Genomic DNA, 16874 nt, shown 5'->3' with positions numbered 1-16874 from the left:
CATTAATTTCAAACGCAACGAATTTCACGGTTTACAGTTAGCGAGGCGATTAAATGAACATAAGATTTATCATATTAATTGCGCCCGATACACACGGAAATTTATTTATTCCAGCCCAAAACGGTTATAGCATTTTATTCGACAATGCTGCTGCGCCCGTTCGTAGATTTTTCCATTCCACGAGGTCAAGAGGAAGGACCGTAGCATCAAATGATCGTTTTTATATATTCTTAATGGTTTACATTACAAACCAATACACTTTCTCTAATTTCTATATAATATTTTATATAATAACCCAATGACAATGACCAAAACTCTCCTATTATATTGCATAAAATATTTATATGTATATACAAATATTTTCTCAAAATTTGAAACAAATTCAAACCAAACAAATAATATTTTACTAGGAACAATCATAAAGATAAGGAATGTCTAAAAGTGCATATTACTTTATATGGTTTACATTTCCAGATTAAATTTGCTGATTATATGCCCGTATTTTTATTTGGGTGGTCCCCTTTTAGGTGGCAGTTGCTGTATAAGAGATTGGAGAGATACAGATAAGAACTTGATGATTGGGCTAAATTATTACTCATAAGAAGATTATGTTAAAATTTATTCCTGAGTGGAAATGTCTACACGAAATAGCCCACTTTGCAGCAGTTAACTGTTTGTTTTATTATTATATGAAAAATGTTTAGTTTTGTTTGTAATTAATTGAAATATTATAGATTCGTGTGTTTTTTTTTGTTGTTATTTTGTTTAGTGGAACTGATATTTAATGCTTTAAAAATATACCTCATACAATCGTATACAAAAACATTGAAAATATTTAAAATTTTAATTTTTCGCTCCTGCAAAGCCAATCTATAATATTTGTAAAGCAAAACAGTATACTTGTTCTTAAGAATTGAGATGCCTTTGTTTGAAAAATATAGCTACTGTTGCACTTTCTCTATTTTAATTTCATTAAATGACATATAACATTGGCTTTTACATACATCCTTGCTACTCTTCAATTATTGCAAAGTCTACTTTTGATTATCAAAACTTATACTTCACATTTTAGCATATTATATTAATTGACAAGTATTAAGAGTTCACACTTATTAATTAAATTAATATTCAACATGCCATGTTAATGACCGTAGAACGATGTTAATTATTAAGGTAGAAGATCAATATTCAACAGCTTGGTATCTGCATTGTGATTAAATCTATTTCATGTTATTGATATTTTCATCAAAAGATTTGAAACTATAAATAAATATGCTAATATAAAAATAGAAACATAAAATACAAAATTAATGATAAAAACCATTGATAAAAAGATCATTATAAAAAAGGTATAAACATCCAAATTATATCGCTATAAAAAAAAACTGTTAATTTATTAATGAAAGCACAGTAATTAAAAGCAATGTTTACAATAAAGATCCTATTAAAATATACCAATATATTTAATCTACAAAATTCGGATGATTATCATAAAATATATAATATCTTTTATGTAATTGTAATATATTTTTGTATAATTAATAAAAATGAAGATTTTATAGTAAATGCAAAACAAATTTATGTTAAATATGAAATTTTAATTAAGCAATAATAAATTATTTATGCGATGGTGGAAGAAAAAGGAATAAAACTTTAAAATGTTAATTGTTACACTCTCACACCTTCTGCCAAAATGAAATAAAGGAAAACAAGAAATTGTGATAATTATGATTGTAATATATGTAAACTTTATGTCGATGTAAATTGAAAATATGACTTTCGCAGTAATTGCAGCGCTTATCATAATTAACGACATCATTAATTGGATGAGATATGAATAATCGTCGATGAAGCGTCGTATCATTAAATTTCAGTAATGATCATGTCCGATGTACGCACATATATCAGGTTACCAGACCGACTGATCTTCAATTCGAAACCGTTTAATCCGCAAGAAATAAAGGAAGGGAAGAAGAAATAAAAAAAAACTTGCCCCGATGTTTTCGAGATTCACCTACGTCAACGTTATAAGTTATGCAAATTATAGATTTCTTTGATTCGACCTATGGAAAATATCATTTGGCGATGCACGATCCATACCTATATAATTAATAGCTGTCGATCCTCGATCGTAAATAAACGATGTTTGAATTTCGCGATCGATAATCGCGATAGCAATCTGCTAACACCTAAGACCATTGAACAATAAGACTTCGAAAGAGATTGTATAGATCCGAACAGACACATTGAAATAAATCTATTTATATTGAGTATGCAGTTAGCATTGACACTGCAACGAAGACCATTAAAATTAACGCGCGCGTGCAGTTTAACGATTTGTACCTAATTTCTCTTATTTGAAGAGATGGAATGGGAAAAGGAACAGAAGCACTCAAAAAAAGACATGAGCATGAGGAAAAATGGTAACCCGATGACAGAAATATTGTAGTGAAAATAGTGGTGAGTCGTAAACGTGTTAACAACCGACGTAAGTCATTCAAAAAAAAGTACAGATAGAAACGTTGTTAATATGTTGAGTTCTCTATAAGTTTCATGTTTTGCTACCTCTTTATTCGTTGGTTTTAGATTTATTTTGGCGAGAGGAATTGAGAGATCCGTGATTGAAATTCTCGTCGTTGTCGACCGAAGAAGATACGGCAGATATTTAAATATACATGTTTTTCGGTAATTTATTCGGTTGTCAGTGCGCATTTGGGCACCGGAGACATTCACACCTGTTAATATTCCGGCTGGAGGCTGTCGGCGCTACCTTTTTCATGTAAATCTCGGCCCAAAATTATTATCCTTCCTTTTTCTTCCACTTTTTCTTTTACTCTTTCGTCCACTCTTTTCGGTATTGAATTACAACAGCGACAACAACAGCGCACTGAATCCAACATGCTCATTGAATACATTATTATCGCCTATCATCGCCGTTGATCATCAATGCTGATCAAAAAAATCAATTACATTTACACCTTCTTATATTGAATTGAATATATGTAAAAATATTATATAGCATTGCTGTTGAGTTTCTCAACTATACCGTCATCTAATATAATGTCCTTAAAATATATATCTTTAATATCAATTTTTATTGCCTAACATAATAAGAAAAATAAAACAAATTGATTTTCCGCAAAGGACTACTGACCATAGATCTTTCTGATCGTGAAATAATAATGTAATGGACACAAGATCATAGAAAAATAAAAGACATATAGTTTTAGTCGGTAGTTTTCAAGTAGTAGTTTTTAAAAATATTTTATTGTATCTATGAAAATGATATATTTATTGTAGAAAATAAGAAAATTATTTTGATTAGTTTCTGTATTAACTAGAATTTAGCAACATTTATTATGTTGCACTGAGTAGACATGGAAAACCTCTCACCATCCAAGTCCGATGCACAACAAATGATATTTAACTCTCCTAAATTAGTATCAAAGTATGTGCTAGGTGGTGTATTCTAAAGTTATATAATAAAAAAGCAATTTAATAATTATAAATAAAAGTTATAATTTAAAAATAAGACGATACTTAATTTTTAATATAGAATCTACAGTATTTGTTTCCTATCGAGAATAAAGGTTATGTTGTCATAAAAGTGAATATCTCTGGTTTATTGCTCTTAAAAAATCGAATTAGCCGGCGTTAATGGCTTAATGCGGCGGAAGGCGCTTGGCTTCGTAGTCTTTAAGCGTCCAGCAGCCAAGTGGCAATTAATTAGCGGACAAAAATTACAGAAATCCAGCAGTAAAACATTTAATATGTTTCTGCTCTCGGGATAAAACCGTTTACACTCACTTAACGAGCCGCAGGCGGTTGGAAGTCAGTAAAGCATGGACCGTGTGTCGTTACCAATTAATATCAACAATAATATTTTCATTAGGTGAACCAAACACATAGTCATTTCTTTCAGAACCGTGAGAAAAGAGGGGTTGAAGAAACGTGGGTATTTTTTTCCAAAATAAACGGGTGGAAAGATGCCTATATGCTTAATATATTAGTAAACACCCTCTCGGGAATCCCGCAGTCTCTATTTATACGACGCATATACTTGTTTGGAAAACTCATTCATTGGTTATTAGACCGTTAGCGTTTATAAGAATTACACTCGCTTTACAACGGGCACCTTTTTTTTGCTCTTTCTTCTTTTTTTTACCTTGTCCACAATCCGGAGAGGACCTGGTGCAGACTCAACAATGATCGATTCTATATATTCTGCGCTTCTTGAATGACAAGGAGCAAACAAAGAACAGATTAAGTAAACACGCGCGAAACAGAAGTATGTTAATGAATCGATTTCTAAACTCGTTTGTTCATTTCAATTTATTTTTGCTTCATCTTCGAAATATTTTTTTTTCTAAAACCTCTTCAATCAAATCTATGTTTGTTAATTTCAGTGTTTTCTTTCATCATCCGATTCATTTGCACCGTTCATCATTGCATCGGCATTTCATTAGAATATTCAAATTCACTACTTTTAATTATATATCCAATACGATTTTCTACTTCGTTCTTTTTTTTCAAGTTATTTCTGTAATAGACGTGGATTCATGCAGGCCTGCCTTTAACGGTTAAACGCATTTTATTCAATTCCATTAATTTAAAAGAAAATCATCTGTACTGTCAATAAAGTAAATTAAACAAAACGTTACACGATAATTCAAAATATGATTAACATAATCAATATTTATATTTTACTGATTTTTAATGATGATTTTATGTCATAAATATCACTTTACGGTACGGCGTAGTTTCGGGAAAAAAATAACGTCTCAAAGCTATGATTTTTTTTAAATATGCTGAAACTTCTACACAAGAATTTCAATATTACCATATAAAATGTTAACATATAATATGAAGTTAGCGGCATTTTATGTAAAAATCTATTGATGTAAGTCTATGATTAGTAACCTAAATATTTCTAATTATATATGATGTATAAAAAAGTAACATCAGATGATAGTCTTTCACTATTCCTGAAAGTTAAATATGATGTGTCGGGCATATAAATTGGGTGGGTTAATAGTACTTTTCATGAGGTAATAAGTAATAATATAAAACCTAACAGAACAAAAGACATTACACTTTGATTTAGAATGAAAATCGTTTTATTCTGATAAATTATTATAAATAAACGTTATAATACATTGCACTATATGTACTTATTTTGTTATATTGTTCATTAAAATAAAAATACAAAAATCTAAGGTGATAATTAGTGCGGTAAATTATGTGAAAAAAAAATATAATAGTTGCATCTATCACTGAGGAAAATAATAAGATAGGATTAACAACCTAATGACTACAACATTTCAAAGCACATTATCTATCTCTAATATTTGATTAACACCTGCTTTGTACATAATTATTATGTAACTAAGGAAATTGCCATCATGCATGTTCTTGCAGCACGACATAATTTACAAGATATTCGGTAAGAAGAGTTAATTATAGACTGACTTAAAAATAGTTATCTCTATGGAAGTAAACTTGACGCGTTGTGATATAATCTACGGTGTTCTGATTCTCAATAACAAACATAATACGTTCCTAAAGACTGTTTACAGAAACTAATTAAATTGCTATTTTGACGAAATCTGTATATATTCTTTTAACATTGTATATTTTTAACATTATCATTAAAATTAATTTAACAACTCCTACAAGTACTTACTTCAAAAGTGAAAATTGTACGCAAGATACTAAACAGGAACTTTGAACTAGCGACAGAAAAATAGTTACTAGTATATAAAGATATATATCTGTAATTTATATTTGGACTTATACCATTCAACTACAAGAACGAGAAGCGTATCAAGCGAAACGAAACAATTCTAGTTAAAATGCACACGATTGCAGTATCATACATCGTCAGTAAGATCTCTTTGTTGTGAATGTTGAAAACGTAATCACAAATGTGTCTAAGAAATAATTTGATAATTAATTTGATATTGAAAAATTGAATTTTAAATCACAGTAAGAAATTTAACATTATTTTTCAATATATTTTGAACTATAGCTATATAGATATCAAAATAAAATGCAATTCAGATAAAAAACGAAATTTGCAAAATTCATTATTATGTTTTTGTAAATATTAATTAAATTAATGAATAATATTGTTTCTATAAATAGAAATATTAAGTATTACCAAATAGATTGATTAAATTTTATATGATTTGATCAATTGAATTACTGCTATTATTCTACGATTTGTTTTACGATAATGAAATATGACTTTAGCGCAAGTAGACTGAATACGTTATGTTCTCTATTTGCAATGTAGTTGAATCACGATTCATTAGACTAACAAATCGTCCACGATCTATTAGCAAGTCCGCCCATCGCATCTTCAATCCATTCGAAATCGTTTACCAATAACTCAGAGAGAAATATCCGCAGGTTAATTTCGTTTAGCGCGGTTTAATAGAGAACTACATTTTTTCCTTTTTTCTTACCAACTTGATCATTTATTTTTCGAAATTACGTTTATTTCTCTTAGCAAGAACACGGGATTTATTGAAACGATAAGATTCTAATGGAACGGCTACTTCTTGCCAATTGCAACTTTGAATGTTAATCGCTTCGGAGAAAATGGGCTTTATCTGCACTCATTTATCGGGGACGGCGATTGAGACAAATTTGCGTTGTGCGAGGCAAAAGGCAAGGCTGGAAAGGCAATTTGCAGCATAGCACCGGAGAACTAAATCAGGGCTATTTCATTGTAAAGTGATTTATCGCGATTTCACGACATTATGATCAGGGCAACAATTATTAACGAGATGTGATCATGATCAGAAGCGAGAAAAGCGAATCGATTCGTTTCCGGCCGAGAGAAGCAACATTTCCAGATTCCCAGCCTTTCTCGCCTCGTCCTCTTCTTGTTGTTCTTCTATTGCTTCTTGTTCTTCTTGTTATTCTTCTATTTTAGTCATTTGCCCCTCCGAAGACTTAACACAAACGCGCAAACACACAGCGAACAGGTCTTTAATTACAGAAACCTCTTCCACGCACAGCTCCTAATGAATCCTTAACAAGTATTCCCTTCATTATTTCGAGAATCGTTACGCGCCTAATCATAATTCATTGCTATTAAATGGTGACAGTAACGCCAAGGTCAACCGTCCATTACGCGCCTAGTCCCCATTAAATTCTATTCACTCTGAATAATTTTACAATTTCGTATCTCCAGATAAATACTGTACTGTATATAAGTAAATACAATATTAATTTATTTTTATGTTGGTTACTATTACTTTACATCAATACTGTTTTCTAACAACCTTTGTAAATGTTTTATGTTCAACTTTGCTCCTTTTAATATTAATTTTATTTAACCTGTAACTCGCCCCGAATAGAAATTTCAGTGCTCGAGTAGTTAAAGGTTAAGCAATAGTAATGAGAGCATACGTTTTCAATGTTCTAATAATAACGAAACAAATTTAGGGAATTTCAATAATTCATCAAGCAATAAATAATATAAAATGATTGCCAAGTGCACATTTACACCAATAAATAATTTTAAGTGCTCATAAATTTTTTTTTTGACGATTCATAAATATAATGATGGTAGTACTGCTATTATTAAAATAGAATTATTTGTAGTTGTCGAATATTGCTAATGCATAATTTAAATTATTTTGATAAAAATTTAAAAATAAATATAATTTAATATTTAAATAAAATAAATTGATGCGTTTTATATAATCAATTTATATAAATAATATTAGAAAATACACTAAAAAAAATAATCACACAAATTTGTCAAAAATGTACAGTATAAATAATGTTTAAAATTTAGGTATATAATGCGTACACTCAAGTGCGTTGTTTTCATAATGCATCCATAATTTAATGGCCATATAAAAACCCATAAATTTTTGCCGGAAAACTTTCCTGGCATGGCAAACTACACCAGGATTCGTATTATTCAAAATAATGATCGCAGCCGCAGTGAGTTATGTGGGCGATTCTTTTCGCTGCAATGTAATTGGTCGCCTATTTCTTGTTTATCTGTTCAATGGTTTTTTTTTCTGTCTTTCCCCTTTTTATCTCTCTCTGTCTTTTCTCGAGTCCCTGTGATATACGATATCGGTTTCCGTTTTACTACGGAAAATCATAAAACAAGTACGATTTTTCGGTTTATTTTCGTCTGCAACCAAAAGTCATATATCCGTGCCATAGCAAATTATGTGTCCTGAAATATACAGCTCCCTGCATTACTTACACTCGATTGAGTATGCTAACTTAATGAAATTATTTACTAATGCATTTTTACGTAGGCAATAAAAACTTAATTTGAAAATAAAATCACCTAGAATTTCACATATAGTTCATAACCAGTTGACAATAATAAATATGAGAAATAGAAAATATATTTATAATGGTACAATGATTCATGTTTTATTTATAATCGTTATAGTCCGATTTGAAAATTCCAAACGAAACTAATTTAAAGTACACTATAACAAATATCAAATTATATACGTGAAATATATAGCTCTTTTCAATACTATAATGAATTACATAAGCTAATTTAACTAGATGATTAACGAATGATCGGTTGATATTTTGACGTTGATTTGCAATTTACATTGAAAATCACCCAAATCGTCATATATGTACGCAAAAATATCATTTAACGACCCATTATCTAGGTAAATAACCGGTTAAATTCAACGGACTTTTATGTAAGCGAGGACATTAATATTGCGTAATATGGCAATCTGATTTGTGCATGCTAATAAACGCAATTTGTTATTGTGTAATTAATGCAAACCGTAAGAATCAGGAGTTGTAAATTTCGGGTTAAGAGCCTCCTCAGGATAATCACCCGTTTACATAACTGTCCCTACGACTGTCGGACACACGTATGCAGATCGGGGTCAGCCGAGCACAAATTAGTTGTTTTAATTAGCGATTTTCGATGTCACCGAGAAATATCGCTGAATCGCTTAGCCAATTAAAATTCGCTCGCGAGTTTTCGCCACGATCTATATAAATCCGGTCTCCATGCGGACGATAGTTACACAATATTCGCATATTCTCACTGTGTTTGTTTCTTTGATTATTTTAATATTTGATATTTTCGTTTTACTTCAGCAAATATTATGTAATGACCAGCTACATCCATTGCATGGGAAATTGTGATTAAATTTAGCAAATGAACGGTGAGATATTGGAACGTAGAAAGTATGTGAGTTTGTACGTTAACATTGGATATTTGCCTCTCCTACACTATTGTACAAACCATTTTCTATTGGTTAATACACAACAAGTATTCTTTTATTAAGAAATTATTCATTCTTCAAAATAGTAACTGAAAAAGTTCATTTCATTTCTTTTTTTTTATTTGCTATCCAGTACAAACTCTAATTATCTTAAGGAAACAAAAATAATTTAATAAAAAGTTTGATTTTTTTTTGTAAAAACGAGAAATCATAAAATTTAAATGAACCATCAACATTATTAAAAAAGTGTTTTTAATAATAAATGATGTTTCTTTTATTTTGATCTTGCGAAATCTTTGAACTCATGTTTTCCTGAAAAAATGTTTTTCCCAAACATATTATTTTCTTCCTAAAATTATTTAAAATGTTTTGTCTGTAAATAACAATGAAAATAAATTTAATTATTATTAGTACATTTTTTTGTTAAAACGACAATACGATAAATATTTCAATATTTATATTGAGCTATTCACGCGGTATTTCTTCCCAAAATAATATGATTTATATCAATTTCTTCTAGTATAAATAAAAAAAAACTATTCTCAACATAAAAACATTTTCAATTTAAAATTATTGTATATATCAACTAAACGTTATACCTAGATTTAAACAGTTACTGTTTCTGTACTCTCAATCATTTGAAATGAGAATAACTAAATCAAATTAATCACACTTAAACACACAAAATATATAATTAAGTTATATAAGTATTTACTATTAACATTGCAAATAACAAGTTGAGAGTAATAAAGAAATTATTTGGATGTGGACGACCATTGAGATCATTATAGAATCAGTAGTCTTATATACGGTGTAATAAAAAAAAGGTTAGTTGAAAATATAGAAACTACAATGTAATATAACAATAAAGTGTTTTATATGGATGTTGTGAAAAAATAATTTTACCATTAATAAGAATTATTGAAAATATTAGGAATTTTATCATTTCAAGAATATGAATATAATGACACATGAAGTAGTGTCCCGCAAACGCAAAATCCAAGAAACAGTAACTGATGAAGAAGAATTTGTTACGAAGAAAGCTTCAAACAAAGAGCAATCTGTTACGAAGGAAGCTTCAGACAAAGAGCAAAGGCAACACATTATCAATTTATGTATTTCCAAACTATCCAAGAGGTATAAAATAGTGCGTACGACTAATTCATCGATAAAAAAAAGTACATTGGACAAGGAAAACCAAGAAAACCCGGAAAGTGAATTCAAGAATGGCGATCAAATTAAAAAACAGAAGTTGAATATTTCTATACGTAAACACAGAAAAATAGCTGTGGGCCTTAGCCGTTCGGTGTTGATAGAAAACACTCTGAATAGACTCAAAGATGTGAACAAATTAGAAGAGCAGCGTAAGAAGGAATATTTAGAATTTAAAAGAATCCCCTGTAATTTTGCCCGGTGTGTGATGATAAAAAATATATTGAGTAAATATCAAAATAAGGTGCAACTTAAAGAGCCGTCAAATGAATCATCAGCATTTTTTAAGTTAGTGTTACCAAGAGCGTCTCCAGCTGACTACATCTACAATTCATTATCTACACCAGAACCACCCGAATTGTACAACTTTGAATATTTTCATATTTTCATGGGAATGAATTAAATTCTATATAATAGATTCGTTACTATATGTTAATAATAACATATGTTTTAATTATAAATTATGTTGTCTTAATTATTAAAATCGGCCCATGCAATTTTACATTTATTATAATTAATATTTTTATTGTAGATAATAATAAACAAAACAAAAATATTTTACCCAACATATATTTTTTTTATTTTTTTAGTTTTTAATAAGTAAATAAAACTCCTATTACTGAAGATAATATTAGAAATTACTTAATATTAATTTGTTTTATTCATGCAAATATATTATTGCAAAATATCAAAATAAAACCAACTAGAGACATATCTTTTTTTGTAGTATTGTAGATATTATTTTGTTTCAAAATTAAAAAAAAAAAACTTTTTTTATAAATGTTTAGAATTTCCTGCACATATCAATTGCATAATTGCAGATAAATGTAGCTATTATTATTATAACATACTTGAAACTCTAAACGTTCGATGAACTTTTAAAATTTATTGAAAACTGTCAATGTAAATAGTTAAGTAATTTCTTACAATTGTCAACAACCACATTATTTATTGATTATTCATACGTATATGATTATATATAAAAAAGGGTTTACATAAGATATGGAGCAAAACCGCCGAACCGAATCGCATTCTGCAGATGTAAAACAAATTTAGTTTATCTACATATATAAAATAGCCTAAAAAATATTTATAATATCACTGTAAACAATATTATTACAAAAAAAATGTTATTCGCTTAATGTAATAAAGAAAATAAAAAGATTTTGTTTGTACATCAAATATTTTTATAACTACAATCATCTGCAAGTTCTATCATTCAAAAAATTGGAGTTACCGAAACTTCGGTTGAGTGAATTTCTAAAGTAATAATAACAAATAAGATATATCAGTTCTTTCTTTTTTGTTAGTTATTTGTGTCCGGAAATCTATGGTTGAAAACAGCGTCGCGTCTGAAAACAGATCAGCGATTCGAATGCGTTCCAAATTTTATTATATAAAAACTGAATTCTTACAACAGTAAATAAGTAAATAGTGTTTGCGTCGAAAGTTTCCGGGGGCGTCGATATCGCAAATATGCAATAACCTCGCTACTTTTCCACTGAACTCGCAAATCTTTTGTAAATCTTGATTAAGTCCGCAATTTAGAGTGCCATATCCACCGTCGTATATTTTAATACCGGTCACATAAAATAGATTTTCTCGTCAATAATCCGACTTTACTAAAAGTTCTTATTATATACGTTACAGTTTATTTATTTATAGATGTTCACAATAAGTAGGTTAGGTTTAAATATAATCAATAAAACAAAAATCAAATGAAAAATTTTCGTTATCTATTAATTAATATTAAATAAAATTAACATTAGAGACTTTCCAAATTAATGTTTTCTCATGATTAGTGTCAAAATTAACAAGATTAAATTGCCACACCTATGCACATATTTAATTATTTTTTAATTCTAATCCAGAAAACTGTCGCATCTCATAAACCCATCAACTTATTACCTATTTTATTAAGTGTTTTTTTTTAAATTTATTAAAATCTCTCAAAAAATCTAGTTTTAATAGTGTCGATGGATAATAAACCTCATACTTGGTATAAATTATACTTACATAATCTAAATTTCAATAATATCAAAACTAAACTTAGTTAAATTTAACATATTATTTTAACGAATAAAAAATAAATTTAGTCTCTGAAGATACTACAAAGTTATCATCAGGTGAAGCTAAAAAAGAAAATAAGACTACACTAAGATATTTCAGTTGAAAGCGTTGAAGAAATTGTAGAACAGCTTAATACAGGATATGTAAAGTATTGATTCGCATACAAATGCACATAGAGTTAATCTATTGGGCATCAGTGAAGAATATAAACATTTCAAACATGTGGATTTGCAATTTTTATTAAAAAATAATGCATGCTTTAGCTTATAACTTATAAAATAAAGCTGTAGAAAGGAACTTAATAAATTTGACAAATCGTAAAGAAAATGTATTAATTTATGTGTATTTTTTTATATTTCTTTACATACGTTGGCCCCAAATGACTATCAATCTAAATCTTCCTGCTCGAAATGCATCGTATTATTGTTAATAATTATTTCAGACGGTTGAAACAATTCTATATTATTTCTCAAAAACATGTATGTAAGTAAAACAATTAGACAATTTTGTTTGGGTGTAAGTGTGAAATATAGTGTTGTTTCTAAGAAAGTTGTTCAACTATTGGGCGGTTGTTTTCTCTAGAAATCCAGGTGATTTTGACTGAGTCAGAGCTGCAAGAAAAAAATACCGAGCTAAATAAAGATTAACTCATTCAAAATAATTGCATTGCGTGTTCAAAATGTTATTGGATTAAATTAAATGTATACATGTTTATTAGCATTTTCTATTGCAAATATTTCTTGTTTTAGCATTCAGAACTTATTGAAATTTTCTTTTAAATATTAGAAAACATATTTAAAACAAAATTATTGAATTGCGCTAAAATCATAAACATACGAGAAACTTAGAAATGTATAAATATTAACAAACGCAATTATTATAATTTTGATCTAATTATTTTCTTTTATTGTTGAATTATATTGTCAAGATTTTTTTTTAAATGAGTGTATAAGAATAATTATATTATAATACGTCTACTAGATTTGAAATTGAATTGTATTTTTGCATTATAAACAAAAAAAACTGTAATTGAGATAAGTAATTTTTGTCAACATTACTAAATAATACACACACAAAAAAGCATTATGAATACGAAAAATTTTAGATCTTATAAATTGCTAATTACTATAGTATAGTTTAATAATTTAAAAATAAACTAAAAATTTAGTTGAAAAAAATAAGTAGGCTCTTAGTTTACTATTATTAAAAATAGTTTATAAAAAAATAGTACACAAAATTACTTATTATACATAAATAATTATTTTGTTTTCTTCTATACATTCGACTCTTTTGTGGTGTTTAATTTTATGCATTAAAGTAATCGATTAATCCGGTTTCAAACAGTGCGGGATATAGGCGGTACCGATTACTCTACTCACACCCGACGAAGTACTGTACTTATTAAACATTTGTTAAATGTAACAAATCCGTTATCTGATTATAATTTTATTGAGTGAATCATAGTTGAATATATAAATAGTACCAATTTAACGTCAATGACTTACTTTATTAATGAATGTATTAACGTGCAACCAGTTACTTTTTTCCCTAATTAATTTACTTTTATACTATTGTTTGTTCCTATGAGAAAATATCTAATTAAGATTATATACTAATAATAAACAAATTTTTGATAAAGCACATTGACACGGGAAATGAATTCGAAAACAAAATAATCACGTTTCGACATTACGTTCACTTTTTTCTCAAATTTGAGATTGCATAGCTCACTCTGATTCACGTAGATTATTTGTTTCTACGCGCATTTACGAGTTGATGAATTTCGTTGAGCAGGGAAACGGTCATCAAAACTTAACGACATCGCTGTTGATACGGTTACGCAACGGCGTTACGTCGATCAACAATTATTGTTGAAATGAAGCGAATGCCTTGCCGTTTGATAAGGCGGCATTCCTGCGGCTATGGTTCTCTTTCTCTCTGTCTTTCTCCTAATTCTTTCTCTCTCTTAGTTGCGCATGCAACAGCACGGATACCATGCAGCAATAGAGAGACACAAATAAATAAATAAATAAATCCAGGAATAGATGTAAATCAAGAGTGCGTGTGTTTAACTCACCCAGTGTATAAAAGTAAATAAGTAGAGACAAATCACAGACTTCTTACAAACACATATACATTATGCGTGTTGGATTTATATAGACGTATACAAGTAAAAAAGAAACACACTAGTATATATTTTTTGTGCTCTCTCTCTTCGTCCTCTTGATCCAGTATTTTTACCAAGTTTCACAACACTTTTCTCACTGCCGAGGGACATCTGTACCCCAAAAAGAATGTTACTTCTTTCGACGGCCAATCGGAAAAATCGCACTCGCGTCGCCGATTAAAGCCTGGCTCTTCGTAGACTACTGTAGTTGTGGGCGCGCGCGCGACATAGTTTTTCTTTTATCCTTTTCCCCGATGATCTTTTTTATATATTTGTGTATTTTCTCTTACGATTAACTAGTTTATTACAACTACTATTACTATTACTTACTGTATGTATTGAATATTCAATTCTAATATGAATTCGTCAGATAAGGCCTTTATCTTTATCTGAATTGGGAAATGGAAACGCACCTTTTACCCGGAAAGGTAACTCTCCTGCTTCTCCAAAATAAACTAACTAAACTAAAACTACATTTACTCAAGACAAATCAGGAGCAGAGAAATAATCTAACTAATCGCGTATGGCACTGGTTTTAAGTCTTCTTTATTAAGAGCGTACGATTAACAATAAATTCACAGCCTTTCGAAAGAGGTGTTGATGCTTTAGTCCCGACACTTTAAATACCAATCTGGCTACATGTGTATCCTTAATGTTCGCGCGCGCGACTTGCTCCCTTCGTGTTCGCTCCCTTCGTAGGGATCGAGTTCGAAAAATACGAGGAACATACAAGTTTGTTCCGGTGTGGCGTTCGCAGGACGACGGCTCGCCTCAATGGTTCGCTCGCAGGACGACGGTAGCGGTCCTGGTGAAGTCGTTCGTGAAGATGTCGATGGGGAAAATGACTGTTATGACGGAGGCCTTTTGGAACAGTGGAAACATGTTGGACTGATACACCTCGACCCGCGGTCGGAGACTGTTCCAAGAGGAGAGACCCGCCATACGCGGTGTATTCTTTAGCCCCCACTGCTTCGTGTGGTCTCTTTACTTCCATTTAACTCTTTTTTTCCTGCTCTTTCTTTCGTCCTGGGCCTTCCTCGCCGATTTGCTATATAATTTTCCCCGCCAAATGCGATCGAAAATAAAGGCCGATAACAGGGGACACCTCTTATTAACACTAATCCACTCCCACCAATCCTTGTCGTGAGATAAGTCGCATCGCACGAACATTTTTATTTATTATTTTTAAACCAGACGCGTGCTTCCCCCATTCGGATTAAATTTAGATTGCGACCTGATTCGTTTTCAGATGTCGATCTATTATTGTTGTTTTCTGTCTATCTCACCATAAACAAATACATTAATTACTACTTTTTATTTGTCAACAACAAATTTGATAATGTCGATTAGGTTAATAATAAACGCATCAAACTTTGTATCAAATATTTTGAAATTTATCAATTAATAACGATCTCTAAATACCATACCAATCGAATAAAAATTGTGTAAAATATAATGGAAATATTAGAAACATATTATATAGGTATACAATAAATTTTGTTTATTGCCCTTGTGATATTATGGCCAAGTCTAAGAAAAATGTATATACTAAAATTAAAAACAAAAAAGACGGTATAGTATAAAGATAGTCTTATGTAACTTAACGGTGGGACACTCAATGTCCACAGGAAAGAGGAATACCCTTTAATTTGATCGATATGTTAAGGGATGATTTTTTATATTCCATGCCATCCGATGTTGACGAAGTTGTCTGATAGAAATTTGTTGTGTCTAGAAATTTCTGGCCGCTGAGAGAGTTAACTTCTGTTATCATATTAATAATTATTTAATTCAAATTTCAAATTGTCTATTTTATTTTTTCTATAACGTGATATGTACGGTATAATAGTGGTTTCTTTACTATTATTATTAGGCTGAGAGGCTATGGTCAATGAAAATTAGTAAATATATAAAAATAGTTTGTTTATTTACAATATAAGTTAATATTTAAGATTAAAAAAACACAATATTTTAATAATCATATTTCTTGCAATAAAATGTATTTATCACACTTAAATTTATTCAAAATTATTACTTTTGACATGATTTTTCATAATTTTCATATATTTTTTATTACATTTTTATTACTTTAATATTCAATTTCCCCTTATTTCTTAAATTTCAATTTAAACTTAATGTAATTGATAAGCAAAATAAATGTATTTCTCGTGAGTAGTAGATATTTT

The 16874-nt window shown here is 29.5% G+C and overlaps 2 protein-coding genes across 3 annotated transcripts in view; one reads left to right on the top strand and one right to left on the bottom strand.

Annotated features, from left to right (window-relative positions):
• LOC108567808 overlaps positions 1 to 15601 on the bottom strand; it is a 103964-nt gene extending 88363 nt beyond the window's left edge. The window contains exon 1 of one of the 2 annotated variants that reach the window (XM_017928498.1): positions 14599 to 15601. The gene's annotated coding sequence lies outside the window, so the exon portion shown is untranslated. The remainder of the gene's footprint in view (positions 1 to 14598) is intronic. The other variant, XM_017928499.1, reaches the window with a different exon arrangement.
• Positions 9893 to 10871, top strand: LOC108567809. Its single transcript, XM_017928502.1, has 2 exons — positions 9893 to 10066; positions 10192 to 10871. Exon 2 carries the CDS (start codon positions 10195 to 10197, stop codon positions 10852 to 10854), a length of 660 nt encoding a protein of 219 aa, XP_017783991.1. The 5' UTR covers positions 9893 to 10066; positions 10192 to 10194; the 3' UTR covers positions 10855 to 10871.
• Positions 15602 to 16874: the final 1273 nt, after the last annotated feature.

This window comes from Nicrophorus vespilloides, unplaced genomic scaffold, assembly GCF_001412225.1.
Source record: "Nicrophorus vespilloides isolate i.1.1-1 unplaced genomic scaffold, Nicve_v1.0, whole genome shotgun sequence".
In the NCBI taxonomy this organism is placed as follows: domain Eukaryota; kingdom Metazoa; phylum Arthropoda; class Insecta; order Coleoptera; family Silphidae; genus Nicrophorus; species Nicrophorus vespilloides.
The sequence above is the reverse complement of the archived record's forward strand: the minus strand, read 5'-3'. Positions and strand labels throughout refer to the sequence as shown.

Bases quoted from the DNA above. Each gene is read 5' to 3' on its own strand.
- LOC108567809 (XM_017928502.1), top strand. From the start codon at position 10,195: ATGAATATAATGACACATGAAGTAGTGTCCCGCAAACGCAAAATCCAA.